At 50.9% G+C, this 22,436-nt stretch overlaps 1 protein-coding gene across 1 annotated transcript in view; it reads left to right on the top strand.

The window, feature by feature from the left end:
* CACNA2D4 (calcium voltage-gated channel auxiliary subunit alpha2delta 4) overlaps positions 1 to 22,436 on the top strand; it is an 83,830-nt gene that overhangs the window by 21,289 nt on the left and 40,105 nt on the right. The window contains exons 17-23 of the mRNA XM_007178651.2: positions 2,576 to 2,662; positions 3,158 to 3,229; positions 12,915 to 12,976; positions 14,044 to 14,111; positions 15,977 to 16,022; positions 16,096 to 16,193; positions 17,513 to 17,606. Of these exons, the coding sequence (XP_007178713.2) occupies positions 2,576 to 2,662; positions 3,158 to 3,229; positions 12,915 to 12,976; positions 14,044 to 14,111; positions 15,977 to 16,022; positions 16,096 to 16,193; positions 17,513 to 17,606 (527 nt within the window). The remainder of the gene's footprint in view (positions 1 to 2,575; positions 2,663 to 3,157; positions 3,230 to 12,914; positions 12,977 to 14,043; positions 14,112 to 15,976; positions 16,023 to 16,095; positions 16,194 to 17,512; positions 17,607 to 22,436) is intronic.

Genomic DNA, 22,436 nt, shown 5'->3' with positions numbered 1-22,436 from the left:
GCGCTCACCTGCCCAGGTGCCATGGAGAGGCCAGCCTAAGCCACACTGCCGGCCGTCCGGGCCAGACAGACGCTGAGTGACCAAAGGCACCGATTGAGCTATTTAAGGAAATGCCAGGGGTTCGGAGTTGAGAGAGATCAAGGAACACCGGAGACCACTCCTTCTTCCCAGTTCGGACTCTGCTGAGCAAGCATCTGAACCCATAATGGGTCACTGACCTATACCAGCGGGTCCGGGGTGGGGGGCAGCCCCAGGGCCAAGAAAATGACTCATTAGGGAAAGAACAAAAATGTTGACCCTGGAGGTGACTTTTAGAATTAAGGGCCACTGGTCCGAAACCTGTCTGTCAGCATCTATGTAGTGTGAATGAATATAAGGTCTCAAGCAACCAACGCGTACTGTGGGCCCATCGCACACCTGACCTAATCATGCTCCAAGAACGCTATCAACAGACATTTATGGTCCAGTTAAGGAAACAGACTTACATAAATGAAACGATTAGAGAGCTATACCACGCAGAACATTATCCCATACAGCAAAGCCGACACAATGAGATTCCTGCGGAGAGAGCGATCCGTTCATGACAGGGGTCGAGGAGAACGATAGTTGAGTTTAAAAAAGAAAAATAATAGAGGATACACCTAGTAATAAATTAAAAGAGGGGCCAGAGCCATACTTTTGGCCTGAAATCTTTCCATGTCAGTGCCCAAAATATGAGTAATGGAAGCGGAATTATGGTTTTCCTATGAGGAGCCCAGGATGACCTTTCAGGTATCCTCAGGGATTAGGAGATGGCATTGAACCAGGAGGGTCACTTCTTACTCAAAAGCAGCACAGCCCGTGAACAGGAGGGCAGGGCAGGGCTGTTTGTCATGAGAATAGACTTTCAACAGGCCAAGAATGGGAACATCATTCGAGCACAGGCAAGAAACTGGAGACACTTTCTTGAGAAAAGAGGAAACTTGCTGAAGCAAAATACACAGTGATGGGGGACTTCAGCCATTCAAGCATCTGTGAGGGGCCTGGTCCTGCTAAATAGAGACCCTCTGCTTAATTCCTAATGACCCTGATGATAAACTATCCTCTTTCCTTTTTTGATCTATCACCAAATTAAACCTGGGGAATGCTGCACACCTAACAGCAGATGACTTGACAATATCTCTCTTAGTGTCAGAGAGAGAGAAGTCAGGGCCAGAAAATGATAATAACACTCAAAGAATGTTGATGAATGGTCCTGTCAAGCTGGATGGAGGGCTTTATTGGGCTCTGCGGAATCTGTCTGTCCTTGGCTCTGTCTCTCTCAAAAATTCTATCAACAAGGACTTCCCTGGTGGCGCAGTGGTTAAGAATCCGCCTGCCAGTGCAGGGGACACGGGTTCGATCCCTGGCCCGGGAAGATTCCACATGCCACAGAGGAACTAAGCCCGTGCACCACAACTACTGAGCCTGTGCTCTAGAGCCCGCGAGCCACAACTACTGAGCCCACATGCCACAACTACTGAAGCCCGTGTGCCTAGAGCCCGTGCTCCGCAACAAGAGAAACCACCGCAATGAGAAGCCTGTGCACCACAACGAAGAGTAGTTCCCGCTCGCCGCAACTAGAGAAAGCCCGCGCATAGCAACAAAGACCCAACATAGCCAAAAATTTTTAAATAAATAAATAAATAAATAAATAAACTGCACACAAAAAAATTCTATCAACAAGATGAAAACACAGAAGGAGATGCCACGAGGTCTGGAAGGTATGGCTAATACATGAAGGGAGAAAATTAGTATTCAGAAAGTATTCTTCTAAAACAATGGGCTGGAACTAAGAAGATGAAATATATTAGGAATGCATGGAAAGTTGTACAAAATACTCGATGCTCAAGCGTAAGATGGAAAAGCTGTGATTTAACAGTGCATCACGAGGAAGGTTAAGGGAATCTAATGGGCTGAAAACTCGGTTTGACCTGTCGGGCGAGGTAGCTGTCCTGGATTAACAGAATCAGAGGCAGCGGTCAGAGCCGTACGATATTCTGGTCTGCACGGGTCACACCCCACCCCACACTGGTCAGACCCCATCTGAAATAGCGATTGTCCCAGGCACTCTGCTTCGAGAGTGACACTGACAAAACAGAAGAGAATCAGAGGAAGCTGAGGCATCTGCAAACTGGGAATGTTTAGCTTGGGGAGGTGACGTCTTAGCAGTGACGAGCATCCCCGAAAACCCTCAGGGTTGTTGGGTGGAAGCTCTCTGTGTAGCTCCAGGGAGAGGCCTAGGACCCACGGGTAAAGTCACAAGGAGGCAGATTTCAGCTCTGCATGAGGAAGAGCTTTCTAACAACGAGAGTCCAAAACTAGGACAAGCGTACTCACAATGGGAGCTCCTTGGTGTGTGAGATGCTCTCCCCGAGGCCGGGAGACCATCTGACTCAGATGTTGGCAAGGGCCACTCTGCCTTGGGGGGAACGTGGCCCGGACGACCACGAGGAATCGCTGAGGTTCTCTGGGTTATGACTGCACCAGACAGGCTTTCTGGAAGGGCTGGGGCTTGTGTTAACCTCCTGTCTCTCCCCCTGACTGGCCCACTCAGTACAGAGAGGGGAAGAAACTGAAGCCCAAGCCCAACTACAACAGCGTGGACCTCTCGGAAGCGGAGTGGGAGGACCGGGCCGGCACCGTGAGTGGGCGGCGGGAGGGGGTTGGCTGGCTGGACGGCGGGTCCCGGGCCCACAGGCGCTGAGCTCAGCCCACTCCCTCAGCCCAAAGCAGAAGCAGTGCCTCTAACGGGCAGCCCTCCCACCGTCCACAGAGAGAGCAATCTCTTCCTCTGGGGCTGAAGGAGCACACGTCTGTGAGCCACAGAGTCTGGGTGTGAGGGCGTTGTAGGCTGGCCTGGGTGTGGGAAAGCTTGTGTCTCAGGGCTCGGCCACTGTGTTCCCTCGCCCATCAGCCCACTGGGAGCATCCTCTGAGTGAATTCCAGAATTCCAGCTAAAGGGAACCTGGCAGCAGGTCTATATTCCCACCTGTACCCTGCTTGCAGGAGAAAGCAGAAAACGCAGCGTGTCCCCAGGGGCCACCGCCAAGCCAGTGCTCGTTGCCTTCGTGATCCAGTGTGAGCCGAGATTCTATCATCTGTTCTATTACTAATTCTATTCTCTTTCCCCCTGAAGCTGAGAACAGCCATGATCAACAGGGAGACAGGGTCTCTCTCCATGGACGTGAAGGTTCCGCTGGACAGAGGGGTAAGGCGCTCGAGGGAAAGACTGGGGTCTGCTCCCAGGAAGCGGCGTCATGGTTAACTGGGGTTGGCGGTGGTGACAAAGGACCTGGCTGAATTCGAGCTAAAGCCTTGAGAGCTTGCTGGAGCCTGGAGGGCCCTCGTGGGGGGCCCGGCCCAGCGGGCATCGGCCCCACGGAGCACCGGCCGGGGAGCTACCGCCCTCCAGGGCCTGGTTCCCGGGGCCGCAGAGCGAGGCAGCGGCCAGCCCAGCCGTTCACAAGTCTTCCTTCTGCCCTACGCCACCTGCCATCTGGCCCTTTTGTCGTTTATGGTGGAAAGGGGGAAAATGACAGTTAATTTTGCCAGTTGTTAGCAGCTCTTGTAAAACATGTTATATGGGAAGAGGTTGAAAATAATTGCTACTCCGTAGAGCGATTCCCACCCATGGCAACCACAGATAATCAGGAACGGGTCCCCACAGCTACGCCATTCCTGTCCCCACAGACCCGCGCATCACTTACAAAAGACCACTTCGTCTTCTCGTTGAAAAGGTCCCACTGCGTTTGCACTGATGCTGCTTTGTCCCTTGACATATTTGCAAATGTCACCTCCTCCCTCGCGGCCACCCCACCTCCCCCTCCCGCTGCCCATCGGCCTCTGCGGAGAGAACGCGGGCATCGGTCGGCAACAGTTAGACCCAAGTTCTTCCACAAACACGGACCTCCATGGAAGCCTAACAGGAAAGGGCTGGGAAGGAAAGCAACTCTGCATTCCTCTTAGATGCATGCGCTGGTTTTTCTGGGACGCGTCTCATTTCTGTGGCATCTGCCTGCTGTTTATGAGCTCCAGGCTGAGAGGGGCCTCCCTCGGGCAGGCTGGGCAACACCCCTGATGTCCCACCAGGCCCAGCAGGTCCTTCTCTTGATCCAAAAAGGCAGAGGTTTCTTCCACGCGCCTCCACCCTTATCCCAACCGGACTCCTGCTCACGGGCACCAGGGAGCTCGCACCCACCCAGCGCTGCCAGAGCACATCAGGTGGGACCTGCTTCCAGGCTACAATGTGAGTTCCACGCACAGGGCGAGGTCTCACTCAGACCAGCTCAGGAAGGGCTGTGGTCCGTCCTCCATTCTTTGCTCCCAGCGCCATGTCCTCATGTGGCCTTCACGCTTCTCAAAGCCACAGAGGGATGGTCCTAACCAGATCCAGGCAGTCTGAACGTCTCCTGAAACTGCTATCTATCCCTTCAAAATGTGTTCATTGCTGTTAATAGACCGTCCAGGTGAAATTTGCAATTTGACAAAGGCTTCCTGGCACGAGGTGCTCTGACATGAAGAAATAGGGTGCTGCTGACCGTGGTCATGACCGTGGTGGACATTTTCCAGCACATCGTGTTCATGCCTTACCTCTACTACAACGAATCATGATGACGATGCCAGCTCACATTTATTAGAAGCTGGACTAAGCAATTCAGAAGCCTTCACTCACTTCCCACAACCCTGTGACGTACGTCCTGTCCTATCCCCATTTTACCGATGAGGAAATTCAGAAAGAAAAACTTGCCCAGGGTGACGTAGACCAGCGGTCCCCAACCTTTTTTACACCAGGGACCGGTTTCGTGGAAGACAATTTTTCCACGGATCGGGGCGGGAGGAGGATGGTTCAGGCGGTAATGCGAGCTGTGGGGAGTGAGGGGTACTGCAGACGAAGCTTCGCTCACTCGCCCGCCTGCCACTCACCTCCTGCTGTGCAGCCCGCTTCCTAACAGGCCATGGACCAGTACTGGTTCGCAGCGCAGGGGTTGGGGACCCCTGACGTAGATGATCAATCTCCAAGCCTATGTGTTTGGGTCTGATTCTGACCACACACTCCCGACCACGGCTGTGCAAGGCCTTCCTGTAGGACAGGCCCTGACTTCTTCACTCACTCTCCAGACTTAAAGATTTCCCGAGTCTCTTTAGAGATGCCTTTCTGTCCCATCTTTAGAGTCACCGTCTTCTCCTCTCCCTCCACCCATTACGTCATGACTCAGCCCTCTTTAATCAGTCGTTCCTCTCTTTACTCTCATGCCCGGAAGCTACTGTGCCTGCCCGTGTAGGCAGGCGGGACACTTTGCTCGTACCAAGGACGCTGTGGTGGACTCCAGCCTCTCACTGCCCTGGTGATGGTGCCCCTCCCTCAGCTCAGCCTGTGTCTACCTTACGGGGTCCTCAGCGGAAACACCCTTCAAGTCTAGGCCCAGGGAGGCTCTCTTAGAGCATTGTGGGAACATCCGTTATCATTCAAGCCATTCTCCTGGCAGGCCAGAACCTGCTTGGTCATTTTCTCCAGGGGATTTTGCATGCGTCCTTATCTCCCAGGGATTAATTCAGACCTTTCTCCATCTCCCCTAAACTCCAGACAGGCAACTACGGTGGTGCCGCTGAGGACAGTGGTAGCACCCCAGCATGATCAGAGCAGGACTCACAGACTCAAAAACCTGCGGGGCCAGATAAGCCGAGTTCAGGAATGCAAATGAGAGAAGCAGACAAGCCTCAGTGCTGGGGAGCCTGGGAGCCATGACAGGTTGCAGAGTGTGGGCCCCTCGGAAGGATTCGGCTAGGAGTCCATGCTGTTGAATGCGTGCAACTAATTCCAAAAATGTTAGAAACACAATCTGGCCCGGTGTCTAGGGTCTCCAACTCGTGAGGAGCCCACCTGGCCTGCAGGCCTCCTGTCTGCTGCTTTGACAGTAGGCTGTTTGCCGCGAAATGTGGGCCAGCGGCAGATGCCATGATTTCTAAGCCATCAGTAGCATCCTCATCAGATACCCTGGGACACGTTTAAAAGAACAAACCAGAAAAGCAAAGTATCCTAGGGACCGTTTTGCTCATTCTCATGTTGTTTTGACAGTTTGGAGCAAATAATTAGCAGTGGGGGAGGGAGAGAGGCAGGCAGACGTAGTGGCTTTACCAGCCTTTGGGTTGTTCCAAGGACCCTGCTCACTCAGGCGCGTGTGTCCACACACCTGCCAGCAGCTGGCAAGGCGCTGAGGGCAGCTTCACCCCCACGTTCCTCCACTGCTTTCTAACCCCTGTGCGCTGGCTTCAGGGAGATGGGGTTAAAGTGCTCCGGGAACCCCCCGCCTCACACTCACACACACACACACTCACACACACACACACACACACACACACACACACACACTCTTTCTCTCTCTCTCTCTTTTTCCAGCAAAGGGAGGCAGTCTATTAAAGGAGGAGATCGTCAGACACCTCTTTACTCCCAAATCTCTCCAGCTCTCTTCCTGTTAACAGGATTCAGGAACCACCCCTCCTTCTCGCTTCCTTTTGCTTCATCCTTAAAAGATATCTCCAAGCTCTGATTCTAGCCATAAGTGAGTAGCTTGCATTAGACTAAGCTTCCCATGGATAATTATAAATCTGGACAAAATATTTTAAAAAACACTCACAGACACTTGAAAGTGACCCAAAGCAGGCAGAAACAGAGCTAAAGAGGCTTCAACCCTTGAATCAAGAGAAGTACACTGGGTGAGATGTACGCTTATATGGCTCTTTCCCCAAAGGGCATACCCCAGTCTATTAGGAATGGAACAGCTAGAATTCAAGCAGAAATCTGTTGTTATCATCTTGAAGTGTCAGAGGACAGAATTTGGGCTCCCAGAGTGTCAGAAAATGAGGGGAGGTACCCCAGAAATGAGGGATTCACAGGTGGGCTGGCCCTAACATATGTATGCAAGTTCCTCCCAAATTCCTGGCTGACCTTGAAGCTACACATCTCCAGGGAGACTCTAGGCAACAGCTGGAGAGCTGAAAGCCAGAGCAGGGACTTCACTGCTTCCAGGGAGACTCTAGGCAACAGCTGGAGAGCCGAAAGGCAGAGCAGGGACTTCCTGCTTCCAGGGAGACTCTAGGCAACAGCTGGAGGGCCGAAAGTCAGAGCAGAGACTTCCTGCTTCCTGTGGTCGTGGGGGAAATTTGGAGTCACACCAGGGTGGAGAGGCTCAGTAAACACCTCAGAATTTTCTTTGAAAGCACAGAAGAACTACACCTTGGGAGTAAAGACTATGTCCCAAGGCCAAGGGACTCACCCGAGACCTAAAGACAAAGTTGAAACAGACCCACCCTAACGAAAATGTCATCAAGTCTCTGCAAGCTCAAGGTGGTCAGCCATCATTTATCTGCTGAGTAAAATAGAAATCAACACTCCCTGGAGGAAGACAGTATCTACAACCTATTCTCCACAATAGCCAGTAGACAAAAGTTATCAGACACATGAAGAAACAAGATGATGTTTCCTTTCTTAACAAAGAGTTAAGAGAAAAAGCAGTCTTATATGTGATCCACAGATGACCCAGCTATTGAAATTAGAAGAAGGACTTTCAAGCAGATATGATAAATATGCACAAGGAATTACAGGAAAAGATGGTCATCATGAGTGAACAGATGGAGAATCTCAGCAGAGAAATGTTTAGGATTTAATCAAAGAAGCAGAACCACTACAAGTGATATGAATATAGGGTTTTACTGTAGGGGGTAGACCTAATGAAATGGTGGGAGCTGGTAAAAACGTCTGCACAAGGCAGGTGTCTCTGCCTCTAGTCATGAGCTTGAAGTCATTGTAGGTTGGCAGGGCCAGCGATTGGGAAAGAAAACTGGATGAGATGTGGGGGAAAGCAAGAACAAACTGGAACCCATGAGGAAGAACAGGAACCCATGAGGACAAACTAAAACCAGCATCTGTCTCTGTCTCCAGCCACAAGGACGGGGGACCTGCAGAAGGAGCTCGTGCCCTTCACCTGGGCCTGCACGCTCACTGGCTCAGATCTCAGAGAGGCTGAAGGAGGAGGCCCAGTGGCAGCTGCCTGTCCCAAGAAGGGAAGCCAGCAGAGCAGAGTGAGCTGCCGCAGGGCCCGATGTGCTGTACCCACCTCCAGCGTGTAACACGGCCGGGGCTTTGCTCTCCCTTACGAGTCTCATGCAGACTCCTCATCTGGCCAACCCTAATTTGGAACCATACAGGGAAGTGAGTCTGAAAAAAATGTAATTCCAGCTTAGCTGATTTGACACAGTGTGAAACCAGCACAAGAACCAAGTGGAAGTTCTAAAACTGAAGAGTACAACATCTGAAAGGAAATTTCTACAGGGTGGAATTAACAGCAGATTGGAGGGGGAAAGGGCAGTGAATGTGAAGACAGATAGAAATTATCCAATGTAAAGAACAGAAAGAAAAGTTTTTAAAAAATCATTCCTCAGTTACCTGTGGGGTAATATCAAGTGGTCTAACATATGTCCTTAGAGTCCCAGAAGGAAGGAGAAGGGATGGAACAGAAAAAAGTATTTGAAAAACTAATGCCCCAAATGTCCTGGGTTTAGTGAAAAACATCAACCAATAGATGCAAGATTCTCAGCAAAACCAAGCAGAATTAAAAAAAAAAAATCTGCACCTAAACACAACATAGTCTACCTGCTGTGAATCAAAGATAAGGGAAAATCTTTTTTTTTAAATAAATTTATTTATTTATGTATTTATTTTTGGCTGCATTGTGTCTTCGTTGCTGCGCGCGGGCTTTTCTCTAGTTGCGGCGAGTGGGAGCTGCTCTTCGTTGCAGTGCAAGGGCTTCTCAGTGTGGTGGCTTCTCTCGTTACGGAGCACGGGCTCTAGGTGCGCGGGCTTCAGTAGTTGTGACACGCAGGCTCTAGAGCACAGGCTCAGTAGTTGTGGCACACGGGCTTAGTTGCTACGCGGCATGTGGGATCTTCCCGGGCCAGGGCTCGAACCCGTGTCCCTTGCATTGACAGGTGGATTCCTAACCACTGTGCCACCAGGGAAGTCCTGGGAAAATCTTTTTTAAAAGCTAGGGGAAAACAATAGTAAGAATGATGGCTGCCTTCTCATCAAAAACAATAACATAATGTTTTTAAATACCAAAAGAAAAAACTGTCAACCCAAATTTCCATATATAGAGGAAATATCCTTCCAAAAAGAGGTGAAATAAAGACAGTTTCAGATAAAAGAGATCAGAGTTCATCACTAGGAGAAATGCTTAAGGAATTCTTCAGGCAGAAGAAAAATGACACAGATGGAAACTCAGATCAACACAAGGAAATGAACAGCATTGGAAATGGTAAATACGTGGGTGAAGTTAGAACTTCATTCATTTCTTAACTTCTCAAAAAGACAACTGACTATTTAAAGCAAAAATGTTGACATTGTATTGTAGGGTTTGTAACTTGTAAGATACATGGCAACAACCGCACACAGCGGAGTTACCCCTTACATGAACAGATTAAAGGAAAACACCACATGGTCATCCCAAGTGATACTGAAAGAGCATCTGACAAAATTTAACTGGGAACAGAAGGAAACTTCCTCAATCTGATAAAAGCCATCTGTGAAAAAGCTCACTTTTAATGATGAAACATTGAACACTTTCTCCCTAAGGTTGTGAACAAGGTAAGGGTATCTGGTTTCACCACTTCTGTTAACACTGCACTGGACTTTCCAGGACCTATCTTTGCAATAAGGCAAAGAAACAAAACAAAAGGCACAAAAATCAGAAAGGAAGAAGTAAAACTCTCTTCGTTCACAGTAAGATGACTGTTTATATAGAAAATCCCAAGAATCTGCAAAACAACTGCTGGAACTAACAGGTAGTTGAGCAAGTTCACAGAAGACAAAGTCAATATTATAAAAATCAATTGTATTTTTATATATAGGAACAAACATTTGGAAAATGAAATTATTTTTAAGTTCCAACTTCAATACCATCAAACAATATAAAATACTTAGGAATCAATTTAACAAAGACATATACAACCTCTACATTGAAAATGACGTAACACTGCAGAAAACATGTCAAAGAAAAAAATTAAATAGAAAGATATAACCATGTGTATGGGTTGTAAGATCAATACTTCTAAGATGTCCATTCTCCCCAAATTGATCTATAGATCCAACACAATCCCAATAAAAAGCTGAACAGACTTCTTCTAGACATAGAAGACGGTGATTCTAAAATTTATATGAATATGCAAAGGACCTAAAATGGTCAAAACTGTCTTGAAAAAAAGAACAAATTTGGATGATTCACACTACCTGATTTCAAAATTTACTACAAAGCTGCAGTAACTAAGCAGTATGGTATTGACATACGAATAGACAGATGGATTGATGGAATAAACTCCAGAAATAAACTCACATGTCATCAGTAGATTTTCAGTAAAGACACTTTGGCAAATCAACGGAGAAAGGAAAATCTTTTCAACAAATGGTGCTGGAACAACTGAATAAATGTATGAAAAAAATAAACGTTGAGACACACTCACACTGTACACAAAAATATTTGAGATGTACCGTAGCTCTCAATGTAAATGCTAAAACTGTAAGCCTCCTACAAGAAAATGTAACTGAAAAGTCTTCACCACCTGAGGTTATGCAAAGATTTCTTAGACAGAACACCAAAAGCACTAAACATTAAATAACATTTGATAAATTGAACTTCATCGAAAGGCACAATTAAGAAAATGAAAAAGCAAGGCACAGACTGTGTGCAGACTATAAAGAACTTCTCCAAATCATCAACAAAAAGACTAACAACCCAACAAAAATGGGCAAAATACTTGAGCAGACATTTCACGAATGAAGAAACAGACATGACCCACAAGCCCACAGAAAGATGCTCAGCAACTTTAGTCATCAGGAAGATGCAAATTAAAACTACTTTCATACCTCTATCATGGCTAAAATTTAAAAGACTGGGAACACCAAATTCTGGCAAAGATGTGCAGAAACTGGAACTCGTACATTGCTAGTGAAAGTACAATAAAATAACTTTGGGAAATTGGCAGTGTTTTATAAAGGCAAACATAATTCACCATATGACCCAGCAATTCCATTCCTGGTATTTACCAAGAGAAATGAAAACACATGTCCACAAGAAGAACGTTCACAGCAGCTTTATTCATAATAGCCCCAAACCGGAAACACCACAGATGACCACCCAGGGGTGAACATAGAAGCAAACCGTGGTGTGTCCACCCTGGAGTACTTACTACTTGGCAGAGGGAAGGAACACACTGCTGACACGCTCAGCAGCACGGATGGGTCTTAAGGACATTACCGACACAAAAGGATATGTGACGCGAAAACAGGGACACCTAACTTGCTGGGATGGAGCTCAGAACAGAGCGCGCCCATGGAAGATGCGGGGATTGAAACCGAAGGAAGCAAAGAGATTGCAGGGGAGGCAAACATTCTGTATCTCCACCACGGAGGTAATTACATGGCTGTGTACATTTATCAGACTAATGGAATGACACACTTAGATGTGTGCATTTCACCTTTTTCTTCCATTAAAAAAAGAGAGAGAGAGGATGGAAACAATTTTTAAATGCTCTCCAGTTCCAGACTCAAGCCAGCCCCACTTGGAGCCCATCTCTGCCCTCACTGGGCCCCAGCTGCCCCATAGCTCCCAGGGCCTCCCCCAACTGCCAGAAGGTCTGCCTGAAGCAGCGGGGGCAGGGGGGCGTCATGGAGGAGGAGGCCCGTGCTGGGAACTGATCTTTTGGGTTTGGTCCACAGCTGGTTTCCTATAGAAGCAAAACTTTTTTGTCACCTTCTCCCGCCATGTCCCCTGCAACATCTCACTCCAGTTTCCAACATGGAAGTAAAAAAGCCAGAAAGAGGTGAAGGGAATAAGAACAGCTCCCGAGCCCAGTACAGTGTGTAGCTTTTCCGGAAGCATCTGCTGTGTCTGCGGACAGCACAGCCGCAGGGCTTCAGAGCCCGGCGTGAGCCCTGCTCTTCCCATACCAGCCCGCTAGAAACACCCTCACCACCTCCCAGTGGCCTGTGCAGGGGGTGCTCCCGTTACTCCTGACTTACAAGCAAGAACTGCGATGCCCGCGTGAAGCCGCTCACCCAGGCGCACACAGCCTGTGAGTGGCCGGCTTGGCTTAGACCAGGTCTGTCTGAGGCCCTTGCCCGTCCTTAGCCACTGTGCCCCCCTCCCCATGCCCTGACTTGTGCAAATTCAACTAAACCTAAAAATGGCAGCTTTGAAAGGAAAGAGCAGCTGTCAAGGGCACCGTGGCCTGAGGGGTCTGGACTCCAGAGCCGGGGCGGCTGTAGGGGGGGCGTGCAGGTGGCTCGTACAGGTGTGTGCTCCAGCCGGCAGCCTTCTCTGGTCCCACCTGAACCACAGGCGCTGCCCAGCGCAGGGACTACCAGCCACCCGGGCTCTCTAGTTAACTGACATTTACTAAAAGTTGAAACTTCTACTCCTGAGTCACACATGTGGTGGCTTGTGGCCCCAAATGGGACAACGCAGGTCTGGACCGTCGCCCTGCAGTCAGACACACCCCCAGGGGCTGCAGCGTGCTGGTGGGAGGGGCTCTGCCTGTGGCGTCACTGAGAGAAGATGTGAGGGGGCGGGGCTGGGGGGACATAAGAAGTGGTGGAGGAGCACCAGGCGTCAGGTGGGAAGGGAGGAAGGGGATGGTCGGGAAGGAGGGGGTGGGAGGGAGGGAGGGGAAGGAAGGGAGGGAGGGGCATGGGAGGGAGGGAAGGGAGGGAAGGGATGGCTGGGAGGGAGGGGGAGGGGTGGTCGGGAAGGAGGGGAAGGAAGAGAGGGAGGGGAGAGGGGAGGGAGGGGAGGGACGGTTGGCGCTCCCTCCCCAGCAAGCACCTTTCCTGGTGCCTCTTTCAGAAGCGAGTTCTTTTCCTGACCAACGACTACTTCTTCACGGACATCAGTGACACGCCTTTCAGGTGAGGGGCCAGGTCTTGTTTGCAGGGGAGGGATGGGTGCAACATGAAAGCCAACAGCTCAGGTGGGACTTTCAGGTCTGGGGGTGGATTTACTTATAGGTAGTTGGCAATTTTGCGGTAACAGAAAAAGACTCAGGTCTGCATTCTGAGGTCTACACCTGCTTTGCCAGTGCAGCCCGGTAGGCAGTATAGCCTGGTGTGCAGGGCCTGGAGCTAAACTGCCTGGGTTGGAATCCCAGTTCCACCACTCACAGGCTGTGTGGCCTTAGTCAAGTTTCTTAACCTCTGTGCTTTAGGCTCCTCATCTGTAAAATAGGGGTAATAATAGCTGCCTTTTGGCGGTACTTGGTGGATTAAACGACATGATCTACCTAGAGATTTAAAGCAATGCAATCATAAGCAATTGTAAGATGAAAGATGGGATTTGAAGATCTCTCAGGTTCCCTCCCACCACATAAATATTCACTCTAGTATCATACAGTTTAGGGAACAAATGGGGCTTCTCTCTGAATTACCCATTTCTCAGTGAAGGGTAGTTCCCAGCCCTGACTGTGCCTGGAGCACCTGTGGGTCCTTGTAACATTGCCAGAGTCCAGGCCCTCCTTCTTACCTTGCTGGGAATTCCCCGGGGTGGGCCGGGCGCTCGTATCCTGTAAAAACCCCCGACCCAAGTGGTTCAGGTATCCAGCCAAGGTTCAGAATTGATGCTCTTCCCGACGAAGGCATGGTGGGATTCTCCAGGCAGGAAGGGCCTCCCGACTGCGGGACGCGTGGGACACAGAGACCCCTCCCCGTCCCTGGGGGCCCCAGTAGGTCCAGGGTGAATCTGCCAAAATGAGAGTGGAGGGGGCCCTTGTCCTGTCGTGTCAGGGTCCTTCCCAGGAAAGAGGCTGAGGACAAAACAGAAGTGCTGCCTGGGTTTTGGAGGGGACGCCGAGGGCCAGGGCGGGAGGGGGCTGGCTGTGCACCCTGTCGTGGGCGTGGGAGGCTCGGAAGGTCAGAGGACGAGGCTGGGCGGGGCCGGGCACCAGCTGGTGGTGAGCCGGCGTCCTTCACTCTGCCGACAGCTTGGGAGTGGTGCTGACCCGCGGCCACGGCGAATACGTCCTCCTGGGGAACACGTCTGTGGAAGAAGGTGGGTCGGCCGGCGCCCAGGACTGGCGGACAGTTCGGAGGAAAACTGGCTTCTCCGGGAACACGGGGCAGGGCCACCCCGGCAGGGGCTCTGCGGGCAGGGCTACGTGGCCAGAGGGGCCTGGCATCCCAGGTTCCAGGGCCCGCAGGGTCTGCTGGACAGTCGCCACAACCCGCGGCGTCTAAGACCTGCCAGACAGGTGGTCAGATTCCGGGCAGCCTTGCTGGACGGGGCGGGCCACGGGGCGGGGGTTACCTGTCAGACCATCCAGAGGGAAAGAAGAGGCCTGGGAGGGTGAGTGGGCAAATCCGTAGCCGTTTGCTGGGGCTGCCCCCAAAAACCGGCCGGCTTCTCTGTTCTGGGAGCCCTGCTCCGCCCAGCGCCTCCAGGGCAGGGCCCCTCCTGCCCCTCCCGGCTCCCACAGGCCCTGGGCTTGCGGCTGCCACTCTCCCATCTCTGCCTCGGTCATCACACAGATCCTCCCTTCGTGCGTCTCAATTTTCCCTTCTTATCAGGACACCAGTGACCTCATCTTAACTTGGTTACATTTACCACGATCCTATTTCCAGATAAGGTCACGTCCACAGGGACTGGGGTTGACAGTTCACACATCTTTGGGGGACACAATTCCACCCATAACAGGGAGCCTGTGGGATGTGACGGGGGATAGGGGTAGGGGGCGCTGCAGGAGGATGGGAGAGAAGCCCTCCACCCCGACCCGCCCTGACTTGCAGCTGCCCGGGCGCCCTGCGAGAACACAACCCACGTGGGCCCTGGGACATGTCAGGAGGTCCTTGGACGAAGCGGACACAGCCCTTGAACCTCACATTCTGTCCTTCCATTTCCGACCCTTGAATCATCGCATCCCCCCGTCTATCCCCTCTGTCCTGCTCACTCTCACGCTCCCCTGGAAACCACACCCGCAGGTCTTCCTTGCTCTGACCTTCTCCAGAGGGTCTTTCTATAAATCCAAACTGGACAGTGCCGCGCTAAAGACCTTCCGTGACCTCCGGCCCCCTTTCGTCTCTCCTCGCCCGAAGCTTCAGGGTCTGCCCTGGGCTGTGCTGCCCCACCCTCTGACCCCAGCCCACCCCGACGCATCCGTGGGTCACTTTGCCGGGAGCTGTCCCAGGAGGAGTGTCCCCCAGGCTCCTCTCACGGCTCGTGTCCATGACGCCAGGACACTGTCCTTCCCTGTCTCCCACTGTCCCCCCAACAACCAAACCCCCTGGGCCGCCTCCTTCCTTCCTCTTCCTCTCTTCCCCTTCCCCGACGTGCCCAGCTGTCACCACTGCAGGACAGAGGGTACGTCCCTTACCCTCTCTGTGGTGAGACCCACCAGGCGTCCAGGGGCTTCCGGTGGGGAAGGCCGTCACCCCTGAGCTGTCCGCCTGTGTCTGTCTGTCCAGCACCATGTTCAGTGACTCCACAGAGGCCCTAGGCATGTCCATCGTCCTTTCCTTCAATTAACAGACCTTAACTGAGCACCAGCTCATCTTTGAGCGCCAGTGGGCGCACAGGAGGGCATTCGTCCATTCAGTCGGTCGACAAACACGTGCTGAGCACGCCGCCACAGACACGCAGGGCCCCAGGGCTCGGTTGGGTACAGTGAAGCCAGGGAAGCCGAAGCCTCCTTGAGGGCGATCCCATCCAGCGGGTACAGGAGGCAGTGGGAAGGAAGGCGTTTCGGAAGCAACGTGACAGTGTCAACGGCGGGATCTGTGCTGACCCCGCCGTCCTGTGGGTTGAGATTCCGCTCTGCCCGAGAACAAGGCAGGACACGGCCCGGCACTTCCCCGACGCTGCTTCTAGAGCACTCGGTACGCAAACTCTGGGCAGTGGGTGAGCGTGGACTTTGCTTTCAGGCCTGCACGACCTGCTTCACCCGGACCTGAGCCTGGCCAGCGACTGGTGAGGACGGGGGCTCGGGGCGGGGGAACCGAGCAGGCTGTGGGCTCTGGGTAACGGGCTCCGTGGGTTCCAGGATCTACTGCGTCACGGACATCGACCCCGAGCACCGCAAGCTCAGCCAGCTGGAGGCCGTGGTCCGCTTCCTGACCAGGCGGGACCCAGCCCTGAAGTGTGAGTGCCTCTCCGGCCCCGAAGCTCGGGACTCTGTGGGGACAGTGGGCTGGGCGGCGGGCAGTGGGGTGGGAAGAGGGGCCCCATTTGCAGACCTCACGATGGCTTAGGGAGAACAGGGAGTCCCCAAAGCAGAGGACAGAGCCAGCCTCACCGGGGCCACGCCGGTGACTGAGAGCGCTGGGACCTGCAGGGGCACAGGTGTGTCCCCACGGCAGGGAGCCGGGTCTCTTAAGCGTCTGTCACCCAGGCACTGTTAAGGCTCCCACAGTGAAGGATGCTGGCCTGCCCATCAGGTCCGTCCCCGCCCCCGGCCAGGAGCTGACGCTCCGCTCCCTCAAGTCTCGTCTCTTGGACGCTGTGTCTGTAGAGTGTTTCCTGAGCCGGGTTCCCAGGTGACCCCGAGTCCCTGCACTCATGCAGCTGGCGAGTCACAGGGCCACCCTCCACGTGGTCCCTCTTCTTCCTCTTTGGAAGGAGGCACGGGTCATCCTGTCCCATCAGTGTCCCACCCGGGAGAAGACCCCGCTTCCCGTGCCAGCCTGACAAGGCCTCATTCATTCATTCATTCATTCATTCCACCCACAAGTCTGCGCCGGGCCTGGGGGGGCAGAGGGGCAGCGAAGCTACCAATGACCCACAGGCCAGGCCCTCGTGCCCACGGGGCCTGTGCTCTAGGGGAGAAGACGGGGAACCGGGAAGCGGCACGTGTGTCGATGCAGGGGTGTAAGGCCGTGAGTAGGTGCTGTAGGGGGAGAGGGGGCTGCTCTAACCGTGGTCGGGGGCCCCTGGTCAGGAGGCGTCACTGCAGCTGAGGACAGAAAGGAGCCACCAAGTGCATCTCCTCGGGGGTCATGAAAACGTTGCGCTGTGGAGGTGAGGGCTGCCCGTCTCTGTGCAAGTGTAAATGCCCAGACTGCACGCTGTCGGTCGGGTGTGTGCTGTGTGGATTTCACCGCAGTGGACGTGTCCGCGCAAGTAGGGGGCGGGAGCATCCGGACCAGGGTGTGCGCAGGCCCCGAGGCAGGTTTAGGCGCTCGGGGAGGCGAGGCCACGACAGAGCCCAATGGCGAGAGGGAGGGGAGGGCGGCTGGCGGGTGGGCCTCCTGGTTTCATGGAGCCCAAGAGCTGGAAAGGCCTGGCGGTCCCTTGGTTCTGCCCGCACGGTGGAGGCTGAGGACGCGGCCTCCTGGCCCCCTGAGCCGACCTCCTCCAGCTCGAAGCACGTCTCGTGCCTGAAGCTCAGGGCCCTTGGGTGGGGGTGAGCTGAGCTCCCGACCACGGTGGAGTAAGAGGGTGGTCTCCATATTTTGCCCCAGGCGACGAGGAGCTGCTGCGGGAGCTGCTGTTTGACGCGGTGGTGACGGCCCCCATGGAGGCGCACTGGACCGCACTGTCCCTCAACACCTCCGAGTACGTGCGGGTGGGGCTGCGGGTCCCGCCCCTGGGCTCCCTGGGCTGAGGCAGGGCCTCCCGCTGTGTCCTTTGTCCTGAGAGGAGGATGGGAAGGTGTGGGAGTGAGGGCCCCGGGACAGCAGGGACTTGGCAAAGCTTCCACGAGGGCCCTGCTGCTGCTGCCTCCCCTCCCATTAGCCAAAGGGCCCGGAGGGAGCGGCTCAAGCCGACTGGGGCCTCGTTTCCAGCAGGGGAGGTCGGGGCCCCGTGCAGTACAAACGTGAGTCCTAGCCCCGTGGGTTTCCTCTCTCCCTCTGCTCTCCTTCACCTGGGGCTCTGGTGCTTAGCAGGAAGGTAGAAAGAAGAGACGAATGGACGTGAGTGTGTGAGCGCGTGTGTGCATGCGAGTGCCAGGAGGGTGTAAGGTACTAATGAGGGGAAGGGTGCAGGGGCCACACCTGTTCCTGAACAGTGAGCGTCAACTTCGACATCAGGACGACGTCAGACCTCTCCTAGTGCTGTCCTCGTGAAAACACTGACAGACTCTTATAGGAACAAACACCTGTTTAAAAAGCAAGATGCAGAACAGTGCCTGGTGGTACGCTACCATTTCTGTTAAAGGGGGAAAAACGCAATATAGGGGAGTGTGTATGTATAAAATATCTATGGAAGGCTATATAGGAAACAGTTCTCACTGGTTGCTTCTGGTTAGAAGAATGGGTAACTGAAACAGGGATGGAGGGACACTTTTCACTATATAACTTTTTGATACCAATTTGAGCCATGTGACTGTATTATCTATTCAAAATTAAATAAAACTAAAGAATGAAGAAGAATACAGAGGGCCAGGCACTGTTCCAAGTACTTAGTGTACATTAAGCCTTCTGATCCTCACAACAACCCTACAATATAGGTCCTATCATTATCCCCACTTTACAGATGAGGAAACCAAGGCAGAAGAGATAAGTAACTTGCCCAAGGTCATCTGCCTCATAAGTGGCCGAGCTGGAGTCAAAACCAGGTAGCCTGTTTCCAGGGTCCAGACTCTTGGCCCCTGTACTGTCCTGCCTTCTACAGTGGGGGCTGGCTCACTAGGTTTGGAGAGAAGACACAATCTTTATCTTTCCAAGTTCAGAAATTAGCTGAGTTTTTAATGTTGGGAAACATTGAGAACACATATTCTTGACCAGGGAAAGAATATTTCAGGAAAGATGACCTGGAGTCATCAAAACAGCATGGTACTGGCAGAAAAACAGAGACATAGATCAATGGAACAGAATTGAGAGCAGAGAAATAAACCCACACATATGTGGACAACTGCTGTTTGACGAAGGAGCAAAGAATATACACTGGAGAAAGGATAGTCTCTTTAACAAATGGTGTCAGGAAAACTGGACAGCCATATGCAAAAAAAAAAAAAAAGAAAGAAAGAAAAGAAACTAGACCACTGTCTCACACCATACACAAAAATCAGCCTAAATGGATTAAAGACTTTAATGTAAGACCTGAAATCATAAAACTCCTAGAAGAAAACATAGGCAGTATGAAGTTCATTTGGAAGAACAGGCAAGGATAGCCAGGAATCCCTGGTGGCGCAGTGGTTGAGAATCTGCCTGCCAATGCAGGGGACACAGGTTCGAGCCCTGGTCTGGGAAGATCCCACATGCTGCGGAGCAACTGGGCCCATGAGCCACAATTACTGAGCCTGCGTGTCTGGAGCCTGTGCTCTGCAACAAGAGAGGCCGCGATGGTGAGAGGCCCGTGCACCGCGATGAAGAGTGGCCCCTGCTCGCCGCAACTAGAGAAAGCCCTCGCACAGAAACGAAGACCCAGCACAGCCAAAAATAATAAAATAAATAAATTAAAAAAAAAAAAAAAAGAATAGCCAGGAAAACGCTGAAAAAGAAAGGCAACGAAGGAAGGCTGGTCCCACAAGATAGTAAAACGTTGCAGAACCTCTGCAATTTATAAAGTGTGGTTTTGACACAGGAATAGACAGGCAGACCAAGGGAATGGAAAAGAAAATCCACAAATTCATCTAAATGCATGTGGAAATTTAGTGTATGACAAGGGCATCATGTCAGACCAGGGAGGGAAAGATGGACTATGTAATACTAACCGGTTTGAGAGCCATCTGCAGAGCAATAACGCTGTATTCTTTCCTCACACCGTATACCTGGATAAAGTCCAAATGACTCAGAGATTTAAATGTAGAAAATGAAACCATATAAGCGCTAGAAGAAAACATGAGCCAGTTGCTCTACAGTCGAGGAGTGGGGAAAGTTTTCCCAATGATGGCTCAGAATTCAGAAGCAATAAGGGAATGACTGATAAATTTAACAACATAAAATGTTTATTTGGCAAAAAAAACCACAAACAAACATGAGCAAGGTGAAAAGAGAAATGACAAACTGGAAAAATGTTGGCAACTTAAAAAAACAAAGAAAAAGTGACTGTCTCTGTATTATATATTCGTGATAGATAACTTCAACAATAGAGAAGTGAAAGACCAACCACCAACCACTTACGGGGAAAATGACCAAGAGACAGTTCGGAGACTTCATGCAGCTAGTCCTCAGTTGTATGAAAAAGTGCTCAATCCACCTCATAATAAAAGGATTGCAAATTGAAGGTGGACTGAGGTTGTACTTGTCATTTAGACTGACAACCATTTATGTTTGCTGACGGGCATTGTTATGAGACTGTGGGGAATCAGACACTCTTGTGCGCTGTTGGTGGGAATGCAAAATGTTTCAAAGCCTGTGGAGGGGAATCTGACAGTATCTACCAAAGTGACATACGCATTTACACTCTGGCCAATGATCCTGCTCCTGGGAATGAATCCCAAAGACATACACGTGAGCTATTTGTTACAGCACTGTTTGTAACAGTAAAAGATTGGAAATAACCTAAATGTCCATCAGTAGGAGCCTAGTTAAATAAGCCTTGGTGGATCCACCTAATGGAATACTATGTAGCCTTGAAAATTGAGAACTATATATATTGCCATGGAAGGTCTCAGCAATGGAGAAAATTGTGTATAATAATACCCTGCTGTTTATCTAAAAGAGAAAATGCAAATATATCTTCATTGTTACTTACACGTATATAAACATATATATGTATGTACATATATATCTACATATTTTAATGGAAAAATAACCAAGCAAACAAAAAAGGTTACTTGTAGGAAGAGTGAAGGAACAGAGGGATGGAGACAGAAACAGACTTCTGAATATGGCTTATTTTGCATATTTGACTTTGGAACCATGTAAATGCTTTATATCATTATAAAACTAAATTTTAAGAAGTAAGCTCTAAAAATCTGAAAGCAAATGAAACAAATAAACCTGGCTGTGTATCAAGCTCGTGCAATAACCACACATCGGGGACTTCTTTCAAGGGACTTGGAAACACAGAACTGTAAACACTAAACAAATAAAATCTTAAAAACTGTGTTCAATAACCACATTTCTGGAAACTATATTTATTGGCACTGTTATTCTCAAACTACATGGATAGACAGATCACATAGTATTGTTAATGTCATTAGGAACAAGATTTTCAACAAATGAGAAAAGAGGTGCAAATTTTTTAAATCAAAGGAAGTTTAGATGGGACCCTAAATATGAGTTGGAAATATCAATAACTCATGTATTTTCCCTGAAAGAAACAAAGAGGGGATCCTCGTCCACTGAAAGGACCAACCTCAGTGAGCACCCCAGACCCAGCTTGTGGACTTCCAATGTCCACTTTAAGAAGTTCTCACTAGAATGAGTCAGTGATCCCTGGAGAAGTGTCTGATTCCAGGTCAGGGGCAGGGGGTGGACAGAATGAGCTGGGGCACCTTGTCACCCCAGGAGCAAGTCACCAAAGACTAAGGAGGTTTTGCCAACAGGACGTCAGAGCCACACTGAAGGGGCTCTCACGGCAGTCAGAGCAGGACCACTGGTAACAACTGCAGTGGGTGAGCGCACATTAAACGTGCTAAAACCCTTTGTGCAAAGTAATACTGAAGGAAAAATCTTCTTGGTCATCTTTGGAAGATGTTAGGAAACCAGTTCATACTTGTACAAACTGGTGAAGAAACAGACACAATTCTTTATCCTGCCTCTTCTTACAAATTATGCCTCAGGATAAACAGATATTGAGGAGAAGTTTTTCTTTAGTCAAGTATAAATAGAATAAAGAAGAAACCAAGGGGACTTCCCTGGTGGCACAGTGGTTAAGAATCCGCCTGCCAATGCAGGGGACACATGTTCGAGCCCTGGTCCGGGAAGATCCCACATGCCGTGGAGCAGCTAAGCCCGTGCACCACAACTACTGAGCCTGTGCTCTAGAGCCCACAAGCCACAACTACTGAGACCGCAAGCTACAACTACTGAAGCCCATGTTCCTAGAGCCCGTGCTCCGCAGCAGGAGAAGCCACCGCAATGAGAAGCCTGCGCACCGCAACGAAGGGTAGACCCCATTTGCCGCAACTAAAGAAAGCCCGCGCACGGCAACAAAGACCCAACGCAGCCAAAAATAAAAATAAATTAATTAAATTTACAAAATAATCTAGTGGAGGGTCTGGGGGTGCTGTAGATGACAGAGGATTGGCAAGGATGGTAATTGTTGAAGCCGAGTTATGGGTGCAGGATTCTCATTAGCTAGTCTCTCTACTTTTGAACAGAGAATTGCATAGGGAAGCTTGTCAGAGATGCACAGGGGCATAGGTCCCACCTCCAGAGACTCTGGTCTCTACACCACCAGAGGGGGGCAGCCCCGTCCACACCCCATACCCTGTCCTCAGTGATTTTCCAGACTGTGGACCAGGCGTTCCGATCCAGCTCCAGGTACTGTCAG

Source organism: Balaenoptera acutorostrata, chromosome 11, assembly GCF_949987535.1.
Source record: "Balaenoptera acutorostrata chromosome 11, mBalAcu1.1, whole genome shotgun sequence".
Taxonomy (NCBI): domain Eukaryota; kingdom Metazoa; phylum Chordata; class Mammalia; order Artiodactyla; family Balaenopteridae; genus Balaenoptera; species Balaenoptera acutorostrata.
The sequence above is the reverse complement of the archived record's forward strand: the minus strand, read 5'-3'. Positions and strand labels throughout refer to the sequence as shown.